This window comes from Macaca fascicularis, chromosome 19 (genome assembly GCF_037993035.2).
Source record: "Macaca fascicularis isolate 582-1 chromosome 19, T2T-MFA8v1.1".
NCBI classification, from domain to species: domain Eukaryota; kingdom Metazoa; phylum Chordata; class Mammalia; order Primates; family Cercopithecidae; genus Macaca; species Macaca fascicularis.
Window position 1 is genome coordinate 11,863,519 of NC_088393.1, and position 23,613 is coordinate 11,887,131.

Below are 23,613 nucleotides of genomic sequence, written 5' to 3' on the forward strand. Positions count from 1 at the left end.
CCATTTTCCTGCCTTCCCTTGAGTCCGTTTCCCAGCCCTCTTTTGCCCCCTACATTTTCCCATGCTCTCTTGCATGCCCGTTTATCACCCTCTTTTGTGCCCCCATTTCCAGGCCCTCAGCCCCTGGCTCTGAGGCTCCTTATTTCAAATGACCTTTTTTTTTTTTTTTTTTTTTTTGAGAGGGAGTCTCCCTCTGTCTCCCAGGCTGGAGTGCAGTGGCGCCATCTCGGCTCACTGCAACCTCCGCCTCCCAGGTTCAAGAGATTCTCCTGCCTCAGCCTCCCGAGTAGCTGGGACTACAGGCACCTGCCACCACACCCAGATAATTTTTTGTATTTTTAATAGCAACAGGGTTTCACCGCATTAGTCAGGATGATCTCGAACTCCTGACCTCGTGATCTACCCACCTCGGCCTCCCAGAGTGCTGGGATTACAGGCGTGAGCCACCGCACCCGGCCTCGACCTCTTAAAGAAAGGTGTGGAAGGACGGCCGGGCGCGGTGGCTCAAGCCTGTAATCCCAGCACTTTGGGAGGCCGAGGCGGGCGGATCACAAGGTCAGGAGATCGAGACCACAGTGAAACCCCGTCTCTACTAAAAATACAAAAAATTAGCCGGGCGCGGTGGCGGGCGCCTGTAGTCCCAGCTACTCAGGAGGCTGAGGCAGGAGAATGGCGGGAACCTGGGAGGCGGAGCTTGCAGTGAGCCGAGATCGCGCCACTGCACTCCAGCCTGGGCAACAGCGTGAGACTCCGTCTCAAAAAAAAAAAAAAAAAAAAAAAAAAAAACAAGAAAGGTGTGGAAGGACACACTCCTGGCTGTGAACAGCGCCCGTGGTCCAGGAGACATCACTCCTCTGTGAACATCTTGCTTAGTTCTACATGTTCCAAGAAGCAGGCGATTTGACAAACATTCATTAGATTAATTAAAGCGTAAGCTATTTTCTCCCATTTGAGCCATCCCCCTTTCCCCAATCCATGCAGGACCTGGACCCAGACACACCCCAGCCCAGAGATGGACAGAGAGGGGACCGGGGTGGGGCAATGTGAAGCTGATGTGGTTAGGGTGGGGAGGTATGGGGGCAAAGTGGGCTACAGACTGCAGGATCTGGGCCTGGAGGTCTTCAGTGCCCACATACAGAATGTTTTTGGTCCTGAAATGCTAACTACATCTATCATCATGGAGAAAAGCCCAGTGACCTGCTACTTGGGAGGCTAAGGTGGGAGGATCACTTGAGGCAGGGAGGTCGTGGCTGCAGTGAGCCATGATCACCCCACTGCACTCCAGCCTGGGCAACGGCCTGGAGCAAGATTCTGTCTCAAAAGAAAAAAGAAAAGCCCAGTGACCAAAGGCATACAGCTACAGGACTCTCGGCCTTACAGGTTCCTGCCCTCATGTTACTCTTGCGGCTTCAAAGCCTGGTCTTGCTTCCTGTGTGGCCTCAGTCAGGTCCCTTGGCCTCTCTGAGCCCTGTATGAAGGATGGGTCAAGTGTGGGCTGGGGCTTGGGGGGCCCCATGACTTGTAGCTAGATTTCTGCATCATGGAGCCTCTGGATCCATTCATTCATTCATTCTCCATGGGTTTAAGTACTGCCTTGCCAGGCTTTGGGGGCACGGCTGTTTTTGTTTTGGTTTTGTTTTACTTTGTTTTGTTTTGAGACAGAGTCTCACTCTGTCGCCCAGGCTGGAGTGGAATGGCACGACCTTGACTCACTGCAACCTCCACCTTCTGGATTCAAGCGATTCTCCTGCCCCCACCTCCCAAGTAGCTGGGATTATAGGCGTGTGCCACCACACCCGGGTAATTTTTGTATTGTTAGTAGAGATGGGTTTTCTTTTTTTTTTTTTTTTTTTTGAGACGGAGTCTCACGCTGTTGCCCAGGCTGGAGTGCAGTGGCGCGATCTCGGCTCACTGCAAGCTCCGCCTCCCGGGTTCCCGCCATTCTCCTGCCTCAGCCTCCTGAGTAGCTGGGACTACAGGCGCCCGCCACCGCGCCTGGCTAATTTTTTTTTGTATTTTTAGTAGAGACGGGGTTTCACTGTGGTCTCGATCTCCTGACCTTGTGATCCGCCCGCCTCGGCCTCCCAAAGTGCTGGGATTACAGGCTTGAGCCACCGCGCCCGGCCGAGATGGGTTTTCAACATGGTGGCCAGGCTGGTCTCGAACTCCTGACCTCAGGTGATTTGCCGGCCTCTGCCTCCCAATGTGCTGGGATTGTAGGCGTGAGCCACCGCCCCCAGCAGGGGGCACAGCTGTTAACAGGACAGCCCAAGTTCCCCCCTCCCCCGCTTGGATCCCCCAGTCTACCAGGAGATGTCAACTGTGCAAGTGGTCAGCTCTGGGCATTATGCCCACAGGGTCCTGGTGGCATCTGGAGGGTAACAGGGTAGCATACCATGCCTGTTCTCTTTCCCTGGTGTGACCTATTTGAAGGATGAGGAGTCAACAGGGGGCAGTTTGGGGCACCTGATTCCCTGAACCATGGGTCTTGCTCTAGTACCCGATTGTGATGTGATAAAAGGCTGACGACCAGGGCAGGGAGCAGCTGCTGGGCAGCCTTAGACAACCACCAAGCAGCCAGGACAGAGAGGGGCAGAGCAAGTCAGTGTTGGCGCCCCTGCCTCAGACCCCTATCATCTTGGGGAACAGTAGCCCAGAGGTTCAGGAAGATGTTAACTTAAATGTTCAGGGTGCCCCAGTCTGTTCAGCATGGCTGAAATCCACACTCCGTACGCTTCCTTGAAGAAACTGTTATCTTTACTCAATGGCTTCGTGGCTGTAAGTATGTCACAATCCAGGCCCCTGGTTTGTTGCAGCCCTTCCTCCACGGTCAGCTCCCTGAAAGACAGAAATAAGTTGATCCAAATTGGCGTCGAGATCTGTGGTTCCCTAGAGAAGCAGGAGGGATGTAGGGCAGACGGAGGAGGACGAGCAGGGAGCTTTGGGACCTGCCATCAACCCAGAGCTGGTGAAATCCAGCACAGATGAGTGTGATCTGGGGGAGCCCAGGTGGGTGATGGAAGAGCTTGGCTCTGAGTCAAATCCTGCAGCCGACCAAGTTGTTTGGGAAGGCCAGGAGAAAAGGTTATTTTCTGAATCTTTTAAATTTGTCAAGACATATTTTTCCTTACCATACAAGTAACTCGAAATGTACATTGCTGGCCGGGCGCGGTGGCTCAAGCCTGTAATCCCAGCACTTTGGGAGGCCGAGACGGGTGGATCACGAGGTCAGGAGATCGAGACCATCCTGGCTAACACGGTGAAACCCCGTCTCTACTAAGAAATACAAAAAAAAACTAGCCGGGCGAGGTGGCGGGCGCCTGTAGTCCCAGCTACTCAGGAGGCTGAGGCCGGAGAATGGCCTGAACCCGGGAGGCGGAGCTTGCAGTGAGCTGAGATCCGGCCACTGCACTCCAGCCTGGGCTACAGAGCGAGACTCCGTCTCAAAAAAAAAAAAAAAAAAAAAAAAAGAAATGTACATTGCTAAGGAATTGCCAGGCCGGGCGTGGTGGCTTACACCTGTAATCCCAACACTTTGGGAGGCCGAGGCTGGCGGATCACGAGGTCGGGAGTTCGAGACCAGCCTTGGCCAATATGGGGAAACCCTGTCTCTACTAAAAATTCCAAAAAAAATTAGACGGGCGTGGTAGCACACACCTGGAATCCCAGCTACTCGGGAGGCTGAGGCATGAGAATCGCTTGAAGCTGGGTGGCAGAGGTTGGCAGTGAGCCGAGATCGCGCCACTGCACTCCAGCCTGGGCAACAGAGCGAGACTCTGTCTTGATTTAAAAAAAAAAAAAGAAGTAATTGTCTTCATTGTAGCATAGTCTAAGGAAAAGCTGCCAGGAAAGAGAAGGAAATGAAATGTCACCCCTCCCCTTCACTTGTATTGTAACATTTTAAAGAGAATTAAGGCCGGGTGTGGTGACTCAAGCCTGTAATCCCAACACTTTGGGAGGCCGAGATGGGCAGATCCCTTGAGCCAGGAGCTCAAGACCGACTATAGTGAGATCCCCATCTCTATTTAAAAATAAATAAATAAATAAAGTGTTATTGGAACATGGCCATGCTCACTTATATGCAGATTGTGAACAGCTGCTTTTAGGCTACACCAATAGAACCGCGTAGTTTCAACAGACACCCTAAGGCCTGCAGAGTCCACAACATCTGGGTTTTTCAGGGAAAAAAAAAAATTTGCTAATCCCTGTCCTATGACATTATTTATTTTATTTTATAGTTTATTTTATTTTATTTTGAGTCGGAGTCTTGTTCTGTCACTCAGGCTGGAGTGCAGTGGCACGATCTCAGCTCACTGCAACCTCTGCCTCCCGGATTTAAGCGATTCTTCTGCCTCAGTCTCCTGAGTAGCTGGGATTATAGGCCGCCACCATGCCTGGCTAATTTTGTATTTTTAGTAGACACAGGGTTTCGCCATGTTGGCCAGGCTGGTCTTGAACTCCTGACCTCAGGTGATCTGCCTCCTTCGGCCTCCCAAAGTGCTGGGATTATAGGCTTGAGCCACTGTGCCTGGCCTATTTTATTTTTTGAGACAGGGTCTTGATCTGTCATTCAGGCTGGAGCCTAGTGGCACAGTCGTAAGTCACTGCAGCCTCGACCTCATGGGCTAAAGTGATCCTCCCACTGCAGACACCTGAGGAGCTGAGACTACAGGCACGCACTACCATGCCCAGCTATTTTTTTTTTTTTTTTTTTTTTTGCGGTGGGGAGAGGGTACACATGAGGTCCTACCAACCTGGTCTTGAACTCCTGGGCTCCCAAAGTGCTGGGATTACAGGCATGAGCCACTGCACTCACCCAGTTCTATTTGTGCACAACTAACAGATTACTTTTCTTCCTTTCTGATTTCTGTTCTAAAGATGTCTGGCATCATCCTCGTCGGCCTGGGCATTGGTGGTAAATGTGGAGGGGCCTCCCTGACGAGTGTCCTCGGACTGTCCTCCGCATATCTCCTTCACGTTGGCAACCTGTGCGTGGTGATGGGATGCGTCACGGTACTGCTTAGCTGTGCTGGGTGGTATGGAGTGACTAAAGAGAGCAGAGGCATGCTCTTATTTGTAAGTTGGATCTGCACACAGACCCCAAAACTGCCTCCCCACACATACAAATCTTTTTTTTTTTTTTTTTTTGAGACAGAGTCTCGCTTTGTCACCCAGGCTGGAGTGCAGTGGCACGATCTCAGCTCACTGCAACCTCTGCCTCCCGGGTTCAAGCGATTCTTCTGCTTCAGTCTCCCAAGTAGATGGAATTACAGGTGCCGGCCACCATGCCCTGCTAGTTTTTGTATTTTTAGTAGAGACAGGGTTTCGCCATGTTGGCCAGGCTGGTCTTGAACTCCTGACCTCGTGATCTGCCCGCCTCGGCCTCTCAAAGTGCTGGGATTACAAGTGTGAGCCACTGCGCCTGGTCTTGAATTGTTTCAAACTAGAGAGGCCAGGGTGGCCCGGGGTGGAGGGTCGGGGGAACAGAGACAGCCCCTCCCCTGCAGGGTACAAGGTCAGGAGGAGGCTGAGCAGGCTCCCAGGTCCTCTCTCCCACTGTGTGTCTTTTAGTGCATCCTGTCAATGGTTATTGTCCTCATCGTGGAAGTCACAGCTGCCACAGTGGTCCTTCTTTTCTTTCCAATTGTAAGTACAGCCCTGCTCCACCCACGTAGCATTAGAAAGATAAAGAACCAAAGCCGGGCGTGGTGGCTCACGTCTGTAATCCCAGCACTTTGGGAGGCTGAGTCGGGTGGATCACCTGAGGTCATGAGTTCGAGACCATCCTGGCCAACATGGTGAAACCCTGTATCTACTAAAAATACAAAAAATTAGCCAGGCGTGGTGGCGGGCGCCTGTAGTCCCAGCTACTTGGGAGGCTGAGGCGGGAGAATGGCGTGAACCTGGGAGGCGGAGCTTGCAGTGAGCCGAGATTGTGCCACTGCTCCAGCCCGAGCGAAAGAGCGAGACTCTGTCTCAAAAAAAAAAAAAGGTATAGAACCAATAGAAGTCCGCCCTCCCCGCCAGGCACCCACGATCAATTGTGGAGGGGCCTATCACACGTGCCACTTTCAATGGAGTGAGAAGCTGAAATCCTCAGCCTGCCCCTCTAAGGCCTCACAAAACCTGCCGAGTTCATTTAGTTCATCTCTCTTGGGTTTGGTGGCAAGAGAAGGGGAGATGATCAGAAGTGTTTGCATATTGATTGGGGTTTTGAAATGTATTCAAAATAGAGGGACAATTTAGCAAAATTCATCCAAATGACAAAAGCTTCAGTACTTTGACCTGGCAGTCCCATCTCTGGGAATTATTCAAGGACTCACTTGCTGGTGTGCAGAATCACATTCATGCCAGGGCATGTGAAAGATTGCAAGGAGGCCCAGGTGCGGTGGCTCACTCCTGTAATCCCAGCACTCTGGGAGACTGAGGCAGGTGGATCACAAGGTCAGGAGATCGAGACCAGCCTGGCCAACATGGTGAAACCCCGTCTGTACTAAAAATGTGAAAAAACTAGCCAGGCGTGGTGGCACATGCCTGTAATCCCAGCTACTCAGGAGGCTGAGACAGGAGAATCACTTGAACCCAGGAGCCAGAGGTTGCAGTGAGCTGAGATTGTGCCATTGCCCTCCAGCCTGGACAACAAGAGTGAAACTCTGTCTCAAAAAAAAAAAAAAAAACAGAAAGAAAAAGAAAAAGAAAGAAAGAAAAAAGAAAGATCGCAAAGAACCTAGTGAGTATGAATAAGGGTTTAGGTGAGTTAAAATACATCCACACAGTGGAATCCTGTACATCAGGTACAGAGAAGGAGGCGGTTCTCTGGGCACCAGATGGAATGCTCTCCAGGATAGAGTGCCGTCCTCATTGGCATCCTCCCCAGAGGCTGACCCTGAAACAAGAATTCAAAGGCATGTGGTTTGTTTGGGAGGTGATCCCAGAAAACACCTGCAGGGGACATAGCAAATGAGGCAGGTAAGGGAAGACAGCCCACAAAAGGGGATGCTGGGCACAGCATAGAACATGCACCTAAGTTATTCCACTCAAGTGGAGAGGGAGTTGGGATATTGATCCACCAACTCCCACTAGCCATTGATGGAGGTCTGCTCCCAGGGGGCACGTGGGCTCAGAGGCCAGAGAATCCTCACTTGCTGGCACTAGGGAGCCAGGCCAGTGGGCACAGAACTGACAAGGGCCACAGAGTTATGGGCAGCCCACCAAGAGCTCCTGCTACTCCTGTCGAGAACAGCCAGATGCAGAAAAATGAGTGCAGCATAAACCAAGGAGGAAGAATAGTGAACATATACTTTGCTTTGACACACATAGAAGAACATCTCTTTGGGGACACAGGAAACAGTTAACAGTCATTGGCATGGAGTGGGAGGAAATTTTTGGCTGGGAGGAAGGGGTGGTAGAGAGACTTTTCATGGTCTACCCTTCTGTGCATTGTCAATTTCGAACCACGTGCCTCTATCATCACTTTGCAAAAGGATTTTTTAAACCTTTGTTTAAAAAACAGAAAATTAAATGTGCCCCTTTTGTGCAGAGAGAGATTCCGTGGAGATGATATTCAATTCTTTAATGGAGTTACAGCCACATCGTGGGTGCAGCAGGGTGTGGGCGATTCCAAAGAGCAGATGATGCAAATTCGTGTGTGATGGGTACAGAGAGATACGCTTGGCTCCAGACCCACGCGTCTCCCTGTTTCCCTCTTTTGGGCGGGAGAGGGGGCACAGTAGCCTCCGTGTGTCTTCCTCTAGCACAGACCCATGAGCTGAGGGTAGGAAAAATGAAGGCAGCACGAGGGAAGCCCCCACCTCCCACTCTATCCTCAAGAACCTCTGCCAATGAACGGGCCACTCTTGCTAGTTGGGGTACTGACCGCTTCCTGTCCCATCTGTGAGGTTCGAGATGTGGTCTTGGAGCACACCGTCGTGACCCTGAGGAAGAATTACAGAGGTTACAATGAGCCAGACGACTATTCTGCACAGTGGAACTTGGTCATGGAGAAGGTGAGGCTCACTTAAAAAAAAAAAAAATTGTGGTAAAAGGTACACGACATGGGTGGGCGAAGCGGCTCATGCCTGTAATCCCAGCACTTTGGGAGGCCGAGGTGGGAGGATCACTTGAGGCCAGGAGTTTGAGACCAGCCTGACCAACATGGGGAAACCCCGTCTCTACTAAAAATACAAAAATTACCTCCGTGTGGTGGCAGGCATCTGTAGTCCCAGCTACTCAGCAGGCTGAGGCAGGAGAATCGCTTGAACCTGGGAGGCGGAGGTTGCAGTGAGTTGAGATTGCACCACTGCATTCCAGCCTGGGCGACAGAGGGAGTCCCTTTAAAAGAAAAAAAGAAATAGCCAGTCATAGTGGTGCATGCTTGTGGTCCCAGCTACTCAGGAGGCTGAGGTGGGAGGATCACTTGAGTCCAGGAAGTCAAGGCTGCAGCAAACTATGATGGCGCCACTACACTCCAGCCTGGGTGACAGAGCAAGACCCTGTTTCAAAAAAGAAAAAATATTTTTAAAAAGATACACAAATGAAATGTATCATTTAACAATTTTTGTTTTTTGAGTTGGAGTCTCATTCTGTCACCTAGGCTGGAGTGCAGTGGTGCAATCTCAGCTCTCTGCAACCTCCACCTCCCGGGTTCAAGCAGTTCTCCTGTCTTAGCTTCTCAAGGAGCTGGGATTAGAGGCACCCACCACCATGCCTGGCTAATTTTTGTTTTTTTAGTAGAGATGGGGTTTCACCATATTGGTCAGGCTGGTCTTGAACTCCTGGCCTCAGGTGATCCACCCGCTTCGGCATCCCAGAGTTCTGGGATTACAGGCATGAGCCACTGTGCCCGGCCTAAAATTTTTAGTAGAGATCTTTCAGCATGTTGCCCAGGCTGGTCTTGAACTCCTGGGCTCAAGGGATCTCCCTGCCTAGTCTTCCTAAAGTGCTAGGATTACAACGGTGAGCCACTGCGCCCAGCCCTATTTATTTGAAAAAAAAAAAAAAAAGTTTTGCTCGCTATGTTGCCCAGGCTGGTCTTGAACTCCTCACCTGAAGTGATCTTCCCGAATTGGCCTCTCAAAGTGTTGGGATTATAGGCATGAGTCACCGCAAATGGCTGATGCCTTTCTGCATGCTGGTTTTGGCTCCTCAAGCTTGTGATGGTACAGAATGTCTCTCTTTCATTCATTCATACAGTCCTCCCACGAATATTTATTGAGTATCTGTTATGAGTCAGGCTCTGTTTAGGGTTCTTGTTAGGGCACAAAAAAATCCTTGTTGGTGCTGGGCGCGGTGGCTCACGCCTGTAATTCCAGCACTTTGGGAGGCCGAGGCGGGTGGATCACCTGAGGTCAGCAGTTCGAGACCAGCCTGGCCAACATAGCGAAACCCCGTCTCTACTAAAAATACAAAAATTAGTCGGGCATGGTGGTGCATGCCTGTAATCCCAGCTAGTCGGAAGGCTGAGGCAGGAGAACTGCTTGAACCTGGGAGGTGGAGGATGCAGTGAGTAAGATCACACCATTGCACTCCAGCCTGAGTGACAGAGGGAGACTCCGTCTCAAAAAAAAAAAAAAATCTTTGTTGGGCCAGGCTCAGTGGCTCACATCTGTAATCCCAGCACTTTGGGAGCCTGAGGCGGGTGGATCGCTTGAGGCTAAGAGTTTGAGACCAGCCCAGGCAACATAGCAAGAGCCATCTCTACAATAGATTAAAAATATAGCCAGGCATGATGGCCTGCACCTGTAGCCCCAGCTACTCGGGAGGCAGAGGTGGGAGAATCGCATGAGCCCAGAAGATTGAAGTTGTGGTAAGCTATGATCTCAGCACTGCACTTCAAACTGTTTTTGAGGAACTGCCAGACTCCTTTCCATAGTGGCTGTATCATTTTCCATTTCCATCAGCAATGCAGGAGTCCAATTTCTCCACATCCTTGACACCTGTCATTTTCTGGGGTTTTTTTTTTTTTTTTTTTTTTTTTCTTTGAGATGGAGTCTCACTCTGTCACCCAGGCTGGAGTGCAGTGGCACAATCTTGGCTCACTGCAACCTCCGCCTCCCGGGTTCAAGTGATTCTCCTGCCTTAGCCTCCCAGGTAGCTGGGATTACAGGCGTGCACCACCATACCTGGCTAATTTTTGTATTTCTAGTAGAGACAGGACTTCACCATGTTGGCCCCATCTCTACTAAAAATACAAAAATTAGCCAGGCGTGGGGGCATGTGCCTGTAATCCCAGCTTCTCAGGAGGCTGAGGCAGGAGAATCGCTGAGGAGTTCAGCTTTTTTTGTTTTTAGAGACAGGGTCTTGCCCTGTTGTCCAGGCTGGAATGTAGTGGTGTGATCATAGCTCACTGCAGCCTTGATCTCCCGGGCTCAAGCGATCCTCCAGCCTCAGCCTCCTGAGTAGCTGGGACTACAGGCATCTGCCACCATGCCTGGCGAATTTTTTAATATTTGCCGAGGTGGGGTCTCACCCTGTTGCCCAGGCTGGGAGTTCAGCTTCTACCCTGAGTGAGATGGGAGCCGGGAGGGTTCTGAGCTGCGATGGGATGTTTGTAAGAGGACATTTAGCACAGTCTCTGGAATATTGTGACCACGCTAGACAGTAGCCATGGTAACCATGATTTCTGATGCGTTTATTATTTTATTATTTGAAAGAGACTCTCCAAGTATTTCTTCTCCTCTCTATAGCTAAAGTGCTGTGGGGTGAATAACTACACAGATTTTTCTGGCTCTTCCTTCGAAATGACAACGGGCCACACCTACCCCAGGGGTTGCTGTAAATCCATCGGAACTGTGACCTGTGATGGACGCAATGTGTCTACAAACGTCATCCACCAGAAGGTAACTGGAGATTTTGTGTGTTGCCTTGACAGACCCCTGAGGGCTGGTGACTTTATTTTTATCTTATTTTGAGACAGAGTTTCACTCTTGTTGCCCAGGCTGGAGTGCAATGGTGCAGTCTCGGCTCACTGCAACCTCCACCTCCCAGGTTCAAGTGGTTCTCCCGCCTCAACCTCCCAAGTAGCTGGGATCACAGGCATGTGCCACCACACCTGGCTAATTTTGTATTTTTAGTAGAGATGGGGTTTCGCCATGTTGGCCAGGCTGGTCTCAAACCTCAGGTGATCCATCCACCTCAGCCTCCCAAAGTGCTGGGATTACAGGCATGAGCCACTGCACTCAGCCTTTTTATTTATTTATTTTGAGATGGAGTCTCACTGTGTCTCCCAGGTTGGAGTGCAATGGCGCCATCTTGGCTCACTGCAACCTCCGCCTCCTGGGTTCAAGCGAGTCTCCTGCCTCAGCCTCCCAAGTAGCTGGGATTACAGGTATGTGCCACCACGCCTGGCTGATTTTTGTATTTTTAGTAGAGATGGCATTTCATCATGTTGGCCAGGCTGGTCTCAAACTCCTGAGCTCAAGTGATCCTCCCACCTCGGCCTCCCAAAGTGCTGGGATTACAGACATGAGCCACCACACCTGGCCTTATTTTTAGTTTTTTAGAGATAGGGTCTCACTCTGTTGCCCAGGCAGGAGTGCAGTGGTGTGATCACGGCTCGATGCAGCCTCAAACTCCTGGGCTCAAGTGATCCTCCTGCCTCAGTCTCCCGAGTAGCTGGGACCACAGGCACGTGCCACCGTGCCTGGCTAATTTTTTAAAATTTTTATTAGAGTCGGGGTCTTAGTATGTTGCCTAGGCTGGTCTCGAACTCCTGACCTCAAATGATCCTCCTGCCTCAGCCTCTCAAAATGCTGGGATTACAGGCATGAACCACCACACGCAGCCTGACAACTTTAATACAAATGGCTTCTTTTTTTTTTTTTTTTTTTTTTTTTTGAGACGGAGTCTCGCTCTGTCGCCCAGGCTGGAGTGCAGTGGCGCGATCTCGGCTCACTGCAAGCTCCGCCTCCCGGGTTCACGCCATTCTCCTGCCTCAGCCTCCCGAGTAGCTGGGACTACAGGCGCCCACAACCGCGCCCGGCTAATTTTTTGTATTTTTAGTAGAGACGGGGTTTCACCGTGGTCTCGATCTCCTGACCTTGTGATCCGCCCGCCTCGGCCTCCCAAAGCGCTGGGATTACAGGCGTGAGCCACCGCGCCCGGCCTCAAATGGCTTCTTTTGTGGGACCTCTGCAAAGGGGGTCAGGGAGAAAGAAATCAACTCTTACTGAGTGTTCAGCTGATTTTGACAACACAGCTCAGGAACTTACGGTTCCACCTTCTCTTAGAAACTGAGGCTTGGGGGCCGGGCGCGGTGGCTCAAGCCTGTAATCCCAGCACTTTGGGAGGCCGAGGCGGGCGGATCACAATGTCGGGAGATCGAGACCATCCTGGCTAACACGGTGAAACCCCGTCTTTATTAAAAATACAAAAAACTAGCCGGGCGCGGTGGCGGGCGCCTGTAGTCCCAGCTACTGGGAGGCTGAGGCAGGAGAATGGCGTGAACCCGGGAGGCGGAGCTTGCAGTGAGCAGAGATCGCGCTACTGCACTCCAGCCTGGGAGACAAAGTAAGACTCCTTCTCAAAAAAAAAAAAAAAAAGAAAAGAAAAGAAAAGAAACTGAGGCTTGGGGAGGGGACATCACTAGTTCAAGATCACAGAGCTTTGGCAGAGTTGGAGTCTGAAGCCACATTGGCCTGAGTCCATTGCCAACACCACACTACCTGCCCTCCAGAGACCTTAAATGGAGCAGTAACCATGAAAAGTGATCATCCCAGCAGGAATGAGGGCCAGCCATGTGATGGAACACTCACTTTGTGAGTTTTGTCCCATCATATCCCTTGAGGTGGGAAATTACTCTTGTCTCATTTTGCAGATGAGGAAATTGAGGCACAGAGAGTTTCTTGTGTCCAGGGAGTGGTGAGCTGGGTTTCAAGCCCCACCCCAGTTACCCCTTCACTTCTGCCATGAGTAATGAGCACAGAGATCTTCTGTGAGGGAAGAAATAGAAATCAGAGCTGGGGCAACATAGCAAAGTCCCCACCACAACAACAACAAAAATTTTTTTTGAGACACAGTCTTGCTCTATCACCCAGGATGGAGTACAGTGGTGCAATCTCAGCTCACTGCAGCCTCTGCCTCCCGGGTTCAAGTGATTCTCCTGCCTCAGCCTCCCGAGTGGCTGGGATTACAGGCTTGTGACACCATGGCCGGTTAGTTTTTGCATTTTTAGTAGAAACGGGATTTTACCATGTTGGTCAGGCTGGTCTCGAACTCCTGACCTCAGGTGATCCACCTGCCTCAGCCTCCCAAAGTGCTGGGATTATAGGCATGATCCACCCTGCCTGGCCAAAGAAATTTTTTTATATTAGCTGAGTGTGGTGGCACATGCCTAAAGTCCCAGCTATTCTGGTGGTTGAGGCAAGAGGATCACTGAAGTCCAGCAGTTCAAGACCAGCCTTGGCAACACAGCAAGATGCCATTTTTACAAAAAATTTAAAAATCAGCTGGGCATGGTGGCGTGAACCTGTAGGCCCAGCTAACTGGGAGGCTGAGGCAGGAGGATCGATTGAGCCCAGGAGATCAAGGCAACAGTGAGCTGTGACTGTGCCACTGCACTCCAGCCCGGGCCACAGAGCAAGACCCTTCTCTAAAATAGAAAAAAGAAGATGAAGAAGAAGAAGAAATATGAATCGTTCATTCCTTCATTTGCACTGAATGGCTCCTGCAAGGAAATAGGCCCTGTGGAAAATCAGCCAGGTTGAGTCCCAGGCAGAGGCCTCAGAGACAGACACGGGCCAGACACTGGTGCACTGGGCCCTGCACAAACTGCCTGTCACCTCCTATCCTTTCCCCCTTGCTCACTCTGTTCCGGCCGTGCTGGCCTCCTTGCTACTGCTCAGAAACACCAGGCACATGCCTGCCTCACGACCTTTGCACAGGCTGTACCCTCTGCCTAGAATGCTCTTCCTTCACGTGTCTTCCTACCTCTCAAGTCTTTACTCAACTGGCACTTTCTCCATGAGGCTGTTCTGACTTCCCATCTATAAAAGGATCCCTTATCCCAACGATCATGCTCTGTCTTCATACCCTGTTTCTGTGTCTTTCCAGCATTTATCACCACTTTACAGTATTATCACTATGCTTGCCATTAGCTGTTCTCCCCATTCAAATGACAGCCCCCTGAGGGCAGGAATTTTGTCTGTTTTATACATTGCTGGGTTGCCACTGTCCAATTCAGTGCCAGGCACTCAAATACCTATTATGTGGCTGAGTGTGATGGCTCATGCCTGTAATCCCAGCACTTTAGGAGGCCAAGGCAGGAGGATCACTTGAGGCCAGACGTTCAAGACCAGCCTGAACAACATAGCAAGACCCCCCATCTTCATAAAAAATTTACAAATGAACTGGGTGTGGCATTGCACGCCTATAATTTCAGCTGCTTGGGAGGCTCATGCAGGAGGATCGCTTGAGCCCAGGAGTTCGAGGCTGCAGTGAGCTATGGTCATGCCACTGCATCCAGTCTGAGTGACAGGACAAGACCCGATTTAGGAAAAAAAAACAAACCTATTACGTGAAAGGGGGCACTGCACAGTGACAACAGCCCGAGTTCAATGTGGCCCAAGCCTCCAGAGGAGAGATGTGCCAGGGGCCTAGAAGAGGGAGCAACTCCAGAAGTGCAGGAAGGAGGCCGGGCGCGGTGGCTCACGCCTATAATCCCAGCACTTTGGGAGACTGAGGTGTGTGGATCACCTGAGGTCAGGAGTTCACCAACATGGTGAAACCCCATCTCTACTACAAATACAAAAATTAGCTGGGCGTGGTGGTGGGAGCCTACAACTCCAGCTACTTGGGAGGCTGAGGCAGGAGAATTGCTTGAACCCGGGAGGTGGAGGTTGCCGTGAGCCAAGATCGTGCCACTGCACTCCAGCCTGGGCAACAAGAGCGAAACTCCATCTCAAAAAAAAAAAAGTGCAGGAAGGAGAGAGGATGCCCTGCCCATGCACTTTGCCTGGTGTCCTGATATCTCTGAGCCTCAGTTTCCTCATCTGTAAAGTGGAGGAAAGAAGAGTACCCAAATCATGGGGTTATAGTGAGAAATGAGTAAGAAAATATGTGGACCGAGAAGCCACTGAATACATGTCAGCTTTTCTGTTCATATGTAAAGAGCACTTAAAAATAACTAACAGTTATTGAATGCTGGCTACATGTCAGGCCACTGCAATGTACTTCATGTAGATTCCTTCTTTTATATTTATGTATTTATCTAGAGACAGGTTCTTGCTCTGTCATCCAGGCTGGAGTACAGTGGTGCAAATATGGCTCACTGCAGCCTTGACCTCCCAGGCTCAAACGACTCTCCCGTCTCAGCCTACATACAGTCACACACCACCACAATGGCTAATTTTTGTATTTTTTGTAGAGACGGGGTTTCGCTATGTTGTCCAGGCCAATCTCGAACTCCTGGGCTCAGGGAATCTGTCAGCCTCGGCCTCTCAGAGTGCTGGGATTACAGGCGTGAGCCATCGTGCCTGGCCTTATTTATTGTTTATTTAGAGATGGAGTCTCGCTCTGTCGACAGGCTGGAGTGCAGTGGCACAATCTTGGCTCACAGCAACCTCCGATTCCCTGGTTCAAGTGATTCTCCTGCCTCAACCTCCCGAGTAGCTGGGATTACAGGCGCCGCCACCTTGCCTGGCTATATTTTTGTATTTTTCATAGAGACGGGGTTTCACCATGTTGGCCAGTATGGTCTTGATCTCCTGACCTCATTATCCGCCTGCCTCCGCCTCCCAAAGTGCTAGGATCATAGGCATGAGCCACCGCGCCCAGCCTGTTTATTTTTGAGACAGGATGTTGCTCTGTCCCCTGGGCTGGCGTGCAGTGGCATGATCATGGCTCACTGAAGCCTCGACCGGCTGGGCTCAAGCGATCCTCCTGCCCCAATCTCTCAAGTAGCTGGGACTACAGCCGCACACCAGGCTGATATTTAAATTTTTTTAGAGAGGGAGTCCCACTATGTTACCCAGACTAGTCTTGAACTCCTGGGCTCAAGTGATCCTCCTGTCTTGGCTTCCCAAAGCGCTGGGATTATAGACATGAGCTACCATGGCTGGCCTTTGATTCTTTTACTCCTCACAAAATTCATGTGAGGCAGATCCAGTGGGTACCATTTATAGATGGGAAAATGGAGGTACAGAGAAATATAGTGACTTCTCCAAGGTCATACAGCTAGTAATAATCAAGGATGTCCAACCACACTTGATCGCCACACTGGAACATTAGCACAGACAAGTAGAAGGGAATCATCATTATGTTCTGTTGGGGGAATGAGGAGGACTGGGAAGATGCTAGGGTGGCAGGGGGCGGGTGGCAGTCAAATGAGATGGAGGGAAGGCCCTCATGGCTCTCTCCCCTTCTCCTCAAAGAATCTGAGAGGCATCTGGGTGGCCCAGTGAGTTGGGGTTGATGGGGATTTGCAATCCATGAGCCCCTAACCAGCTCCTGCTTGTTTTGGCATTTGTTTCCTCAGGGCTGTTTCCATAAACTCCTCAAAATCACCAAGACTCAGAGCTTCACCCTGAGTGGGGGCTCTCTGGGAGCTGCAGCAATACAGGTAAGACCCAGCCTCCCTAGGGCGTATTGAACTGTTTTATTAAGGACCTACCGTATGCCAAACTGTTCTGGTCACTGGGACACAGCAGTGAACAAAATACAAAACTTAAAAAAGAAAAGAAAAGAAATAAACTCAACAAAGAAGAGCAAACTAAACCCAAATCAAGCAGAAGGAAGATACTAAAGATTAGAGTGAAAATAAATGAAATGGAGAAAATCAATAAAACCAAAATTTGATTCTTTGAAAAGATAAAACAGGTAGGGCATAATGACTCAGCCTGTAATTCTAGCACTTTGGGAGGCTGAGGCAGGAGAACTGCTTGAACCCAGGAGTTCGAAATCAGCCTGGGCAACATAGTGAGACCACCCATTTCTACAAAAACAAAAATAAAAAAATTATCCAGGTGTGGTGGCACATGCTTGTAGTTCCAGCTACTTGGGGGGCTGAGGCAGGGGGATCACTTGAGCCTGGGATATCAAGGCTAGTGAGGCATGATTGTGTCACTGCACTCCATCCTGAGTGACAGAGTGAGATCATGTTACAAAAAACAAACCAAAAAAACACATAAAATTGACAGAACTCTAGTAGACTGAAGGGGGAAAAAAAGGGAAAGATTACTCAAATTACTAAAATTAGGAATGAAAGAGAGACATCACTACTGACCTTACAGAAATAAAGCAACTATAAGGGAAAAGTCTGAACCTGTATGCCAATAAATGAACTAACCTAGATGAAATAGACAAATTCCTAGATAAACACAAACGACCAAAACTGACTCAAGAAGAAATAGAGTATCTAGGCCGGGCGCGGTGGCTCAAGCCTGTAATCCCAGCACTTTGGGAGGCCGAGACGGGCGGATCACGAGGTCAGGAGATCGACGGGCGGATCACGAGGTCAGGAGATCGAGACCATCCTGGTTAACACGGTGAAACACCGTCTCTACTAAAAAATACAAAAAACTAGCCGGCCGAGGTGGCGGACGCCTGTAGTCCCAGCTACTTGGGAGGAGGAGGCAGGAGAATGGCGTGAACCCGGGAGGCGGAGCTTGCAGTGAGCTGAGATCCGGCCACTGCACTCCAGCCTGGGTGACAGCGCGAGACTCCGTCTCAAAAAAAAAAAAAAAAAAAAAGAAATAGAGTATCTAAATAGGTCTACAACAAGTAATGAGATTAAATTAGTAACCAAAAAACTTCCCACAAAGAAAAGATCAGGCCCAGATATCCTCACTGGAAATATTACCAAACTTTTAGAGAAGAATTAACACCATTGTTTCACCTGCAAACTCTGCCAATAAAAAGGAGGAAGACATATTTCCCAGTTTATTCTATGATGCCAATACAAGATATTGCAATGACATAAGAAAGTAAAACTACAAGGCCCGGCGTGGTGGCTCATGCCTGTAATCCCATAACTTTGGGAGGCCAAGGCAGGTGACTCACGAGGTCAAGAGTTCGAGACCAGCGTGACCAACATGGTGAAACCCTGTCTCTACTAAAAATATAAAAATTAGCTGGGCGTGGTGATGCATGCTTGTAATCCCAGCCACTCGGGAGGCTGAGGCAGGAGAATCGCTTGAATCTGGGAGGTGGAGTTTACAGTGAGCCAAGATTCCACCGCTGTACTTCAGCCTTGGTGACAGAACAAGACTCTGTCTCAAAAAAAAAAAAAAAAAATTATTATATCTTAATAAAAAGACAAGTAACCCAACCAAAATGGACAAAGGATTTGAATAGAGATTTTTATCCAAAGAAGGCATACAGATAGCCAGTAATCACATAAAAAAATGCTCTACCACCATCAGTCATTAGGGAAATGCAAATAAAAACACTTTATTCCCACTAGGATGGCTAAAGTAAGAAAGACAATAACAAGTGTTGGCAAGGATGTGGAGATATTTGAACACTTACACATTGTTGGTGAGACTGTAAAATGGTGAAGCCACTTCCTAAAATGTTAAACATAGAATTATTATTTGTCCCAGCAATTTCTCTCTTATGTTTATAATCCAAGATAATTGAAGACATGTATCCATACAAAAACCTTTATGTGAATGCTCATAGCAGGATTATTCATAATAATCAAAAAGTAGATAAAAAGTTATGTGGCAGTGGAGTCTGGGGAATATGGTCCATAGGGTTCCGGGGAAGGCCAAAGTGGAGAGGATGGGCCAGGCGCGGTAGTTCACGCCTGTAATCCCAGCACTTTGGGAGGCTGAGGTGAATGGATGACCTGAGGTCAGGAGCTCGAGACCAGCCTGACCGACATGGTGAAACCCCGTCTCCACTAAAAATACAGAAATTAGCCAAGCGTGGTGCTAGGCGCCTGTAATCCCAGCTACTCGGGAGGCTGAGGCAGGAGAATTGCTTGAACCCGGGAGGTGGAGGTTGCAATGAGCCAAGATAGTGCCATTGCACTCCAACCTGGGCAACAGAGTGAGACTCCTTCTCAAATAAATAAATAAATAAATAAATAAATAAATAAATAAATGGAGACGAATGCACTGTAACCACAGTGGCTCCAACTTAGACTAGGCGGTTCTTTAGCCATCTATAAAACCCTGCCCCGGAGATCAAGACCATCCTGGCTAACACGGTGAAACCCCGTCTCTACTAAAAAATACAAAAAACTAGCCGGTGGCCGGGTGCGGTGGCTCAAGCCTGTAATCCCAGCACTTTGGGAGGCCGAGACGGGTGGATCACGAGGTCAGGAGATCGAGACCATCCTGGCTAACACGGTGAAACCCCGTCTCTACTAAAAAAAAAATACAAAAAAATAGCCGGGCGAGGTGGTGGGCGCCTGTAGTCCCAGCTACTCGGGAGGCTGAGGCAGGAGAATGGCGTGAACCCGGGAGGCGGAGCTTGCAGTGAGCTGAGATCCGGCCACTGCACTCCAGCCTGGGTGACAGAGCGAGACTCCGTCTCAAAAAAAAAAAAAAAAAAAAAAAACTAGCCGGGCGAGGTGGCGGGCGCCTGTAGTCCCAGCTACTCGGGAGGCTAAGGCAGGAGAATGGCGTGAACCCGGGAGGCGGAGCTTGCTGTGAGCCGAGATCCGGTCACTGCACTCCAGCCTGGGTGACAGAGCGAGACTCCGTCTCAAAAAAAAGAATTAAAAAAAAAAACAAAAAACAAAAAACAAAAAAAAACCCTGCCCCTCACCTTTCTGGAACAGGATGCTCCCATTGCCCCCGTAACTCCAGTATGATTCTGGTTTGGAGATCTCTAGCATTGGATCCATGTTTCTCTCTTCACCCATTTCAGTTGCCAGGAATTCTCGCCACTTTGCTGCTGTTTATCAAGTTGGGCTGACACCCAGGCCTAGAGAAGATGAGACACCTGGGCCCACCCGGCTGCTGGAGAGTCAGTCTCAGTTTTATTTGTCTGTGGCACTCACTGCTTCTGGAGGGGAGACTGTTAATAAAAGATTTGGGAAACCCCTGTCCAGCCTGACTCCTTTCTCCTTACTTTCATTTTTGGCAATGATTTTACCTCAAAATACCTGAATTAGAGGCTATGTCCTTTCTCATACAACTTTCCTGTTTTGTAAATTATTATTGGGGTGTGTGTGTGTGTGTGTGTGTGTGTGTGTGTGTGTTTTCTCTTCGAGAGAGTCTTGCTGTGTTGCCAGGCTGGAGTGCAATGGCACAATCTCGGCTCACTGCCACCTCCACCTCTGGGGTTCAAGCAATTCTCCTGCCTCAGTCTCCCAAGTAGCTGGGATTACAGGCACTCGCTACCACGCCCAGCTAATTTTTTGTATGTTTAGTAGAGATGGGGTTTCACCATGTTGGCCAGTCTGGTCTTGAACTCCTGAGCTCAGGTGATCCACCTGCCTCAGCCTCTCAAAGTGCTGGGATTACAGGCATAAGCCACTGCACCCAGCCAGTTTTGTAAATAATTCTGGGAAACATCTAGAACTTTCACAAAAGCCAAGAACATTCATCCAATGAAACATATACACATCACCCAGGTTCAACAATGCAAAGATTGACATATTTGCTTTGTCAATCCCCTTTTTACCCTTGATAAAGTATTTTTTCATTTTTAAAAAATTGTATATATTTATAGGGTACAATGTGACATTTTGATATATGCATACAATGTGGAATGATTAAATCAAGCTAATTAACATATCTATCAGCTCACTTATTTTTTTTGTGGTGGTACATCTGTAATTCCAGCACTTTGGGAGGCCAAGGTAGGAGGATTGCTTGAGCCCAGGAGTTTGAGACCAGCCTGGGCAACATAGCAAGACCCCCCTGCCCCCTTGTTCTGTTGCTCAGGCTGGAGTGCAGTGGTGTGATCTCAGCCTATTGCAACCTCCCCACATTCTGGGTTCAAGCAATTCTCCTGCCTCAGGCTCCTGTGTAGCTGGGATTACAGGCACCTGCCACCCTGCCCGGCTAATTTTTTTGTATTTTTGGTAGAGATGAGGTTTCATCAGGCTGGTCTCAAACTCCTGACCTCAAGTGATCCGCCCGCCTCAGCCTCCCAAAGCTCTGGGAATACAGGCATGAGCCACTGCGCCTGGCCTGACTCCATCTCTACAAGATAACAACAAGAAAACCCTCCAAAAAACAAACCCCAGACAATGTCATTTCTTCCCTTCATATTTCAGTACACGTCTCTAATAATATGTTTATTTGCATTCACAACCATAACACCATCATCACATCTAGGATCATTAACATTGCTTGTTTGGCCTCCCTTAATACCTAGGCCATCGTTGAGTTTACCTGATAGGCTCAAAAACCTTTTTTAAAGGGACAGGACCTCATTGTGTCACCCATGCTGGATATGATTGTTGCTCAGGGTAACCTCTAACTCCTGGGCTCAAGGGAATCTCCCACCCCATGTCAGCTTTCCGAGTACACGGGACTACAGGCATGTACCACCATGCCCAGCTAATTTTTTTTCCTTTTTTTTTTTTTTTTATTTTTGAGACAGAGTCTCACTCTGTTGCCCAGGTTGCAGTGCAGAGGCACAATCTCAGATCACTGCAACCTCTGCCTCCTGGTTTCAAGCAATTCTTCTGCCTCAGCCTCCTGAGTAGCTGGAGTTACAGGTGCCTGCCACCACACATGGCTAATTTTTGTATTTTTAGTAGAGATGGGGTTTCGCCACGTTGGCCAGGCTGGTCTCGAACTCCTGACCTCAAGTGATCCTCCCACCTCAGCCTCCCAAAGTGCTGGGAATACAGGCTTGAGCCACTGCGCCCGGCCAGAAATAAACATTTTTACCCACATTTCTGATACCAAATATGTGGGGTTTTCCACACTAAATAATTCTCCAATTCTCTGTGGATACCCGCTGGGTGTCCTACAATTCAATTTTGACATCAATTACCCAGAGTTGGTGTGTGACCCCGTAGGTTTAAGGGCTGAGTCCCACAAAACTGAGCTGCCCTCACTTCAGATGTATCAAGTATCGAGTTCCCAGGTTACCCATACTTCAGTCCAACATGGCTACAAAGGCAGGTGGGTTCTCACAAGCCTCCTCCCTTTCAGGTTTGATAATTTACGAGAATGATTTACGGATCTCAGGAAAGTGTTTTACTTACTACTCCTCGTTTATTATAAAGGAGACAACTCAGGCTGGGCATGGTGGCTCAAGCCTGTAATCCCAGCACTTTGGGAGGCTGAGGCAGGTGGATCACGAGGTCAGGAGATCAAGACCATCCTGGCTAAGCCGGTGAAACCTTGTCTCTACTAAAAAATACAAAAAACTAGCCAGGCGAGGTGGCGGGCGCCTGTAGTTCCAGCTACTCAGGAGGCTGAGGCAGGAGAATCGCGTAAACCCGGGAGGCAGAGCTTGCAGTGAGCTGAGATCCAGCCACTGCACTCCAGCCTGGGTGACAGAGCGAGACTCCGTCTCAAAAAAAAAAAATAGAGGAAGTTAGGTTAGGAGAGCTTTATTGTATTAATCTGTTTTCCTACTGCTAGAAAAAACTGCCTGAGACTGGGTAATTTACAAAGGAAAGAGGTTTAGCCGGGTATGGCGGCTCACGCCGGTAATCCCAGTATTTTGGGAGGCTGAGGTGGGCAGATCACGAGGTCAGGAGTTCAAGACCAGCCTGGCCAACATGGTGAAACCTTGTCTCTACTAAAAACACAAAAATTAGCCGGGCATAGTGGAGCGTGCTTGTAATCCCAGCTACTTGGGAGGCTGAGGCAGGAGAATTGCTTGAACCCTGGAGGTGGAGGTTGCAGTGAGCCAAGATGGCACCACTGCATTCCAGCCTGGGTGGCAGAGCAAGACTCAGTCTCAAAAAAAAAAAAAAAAAAAAAAAAAAAAAAGGAAAGAGGTTTAATTAACTCACAGTTCAGCATGGCTGGGGAGGCCTCAGGAAACTTACAATTATAACGGAAGGCAAAGGGGAAGCCAGACACCTTCTTCACAAGGTTGCAGGAAGAAGAGCCGAGAGAAGGCGGAAGAACCCCTTATAAAACCATCAGATATCGCGAGAACTCACTTGCTATCGGGAGAACAGCATGGGGGAACCAACCCCATGACTCAATGACCTCCACCTGGTCTCTCCCTTGAAACGTGGGGATTATGGGGATTACAATTCAAGGTGAGATTTGGGTGGGGACACAAAGCCAAACCGAATCAACTGTGACTACCTGGGGTAAGGGCCATCCAGGCAGAGGCAGGGAGAGCATCCTGTGCAAAGGCCTTGGGGCGGGGGTCTGGTATGTTCAGATAGCAGCAAATACGCCAATGTGGCTGGAGGGGAGCAAGCGTGGGGAGGCAAGTGGAGAGATGGAGGAGGGTGGGGAAGTGATGAGTCAGATCATGCAGGGCCCTGGGGAGCCACAGGAAGGACTTTGGCGTTTACTCCAAGTAAGGTGGGAGCCATTGAAGGTTCTAAGCAGAGGAGGGCTGTGCTCTGACTCAGGTGTTCACAGGTGTCCTCTTGCTGCTGTGGGGAGAACTGACCTCTTTACCAGAAGTAGCTGAGGGAAACAGTGTCCTCCCTACCTCCCATATAACAGAGCTTTCCAAGGTCAAGGTGGTGGCCATGGGACCCAGCGAGAGGCAGCCCCAGGCCCGGTGAGGTTT

At 49.5% G+C, this 23,613-nt stretch overlaps 1 protein-coding gene and 1 long non-coding RNA gene across 4 annotated transcripts; one reads left to right on the forward strand and one right to left on the reverse strand.

Moving 5' to 3' along the window:
• Positions 1–2,709: 2,709 nt before the first annotated feature.
• TSPAN16 (tetraspanin 16) lies at positions 2,710–19,995 on the forward strand. Its single transcript, XM_005588008.5, has 7 exons — positions 2,710–2,778; positions 4,879–5,076; positions 5,572–5,646; positions 7,899–8,006; positions 10,686–10,838; positions 16,472–16,555; positions 19,813–19,995. The coding sequence occupies exons 1-7, from the start codon at positions 2,710–2,712 to the stop codon at positions 19,858–19,860; spliced, it is 735 nt and encodes a 244-aa protein (XP_005588065.3). The 3' UTR covers positions 19,861–19,995.
• On the reverse strand, positions 4,913–22,970 carry LOC123570223 (uncharacterized). Of its 3 annotated transcripts, XR_012428402.1 has the most exons (4): positions 22,907–22,970; positions 18,463–18,500; positions 7,877–7,934; positions 4,913–5,047 (listed from the first exon to the last, which is right to left on the reverse strand). It is a non-coding gene; the product is annotated as an uncharacterized lncRNA (long non-coding RNA). The 3 variants fall into 3 exon arrangements; XR_012428401.1 differs by lacking the exon at positions 18,463–18,500; XR_006694261.3 differs by lacking the exons at positions 18,463–18,500; positions 22,907–22,970 and adding an exon at positions 8,194–8,273.
• Between the last annotated feature and the right edge of the window lie 643 nt (positions 22,971–23,613).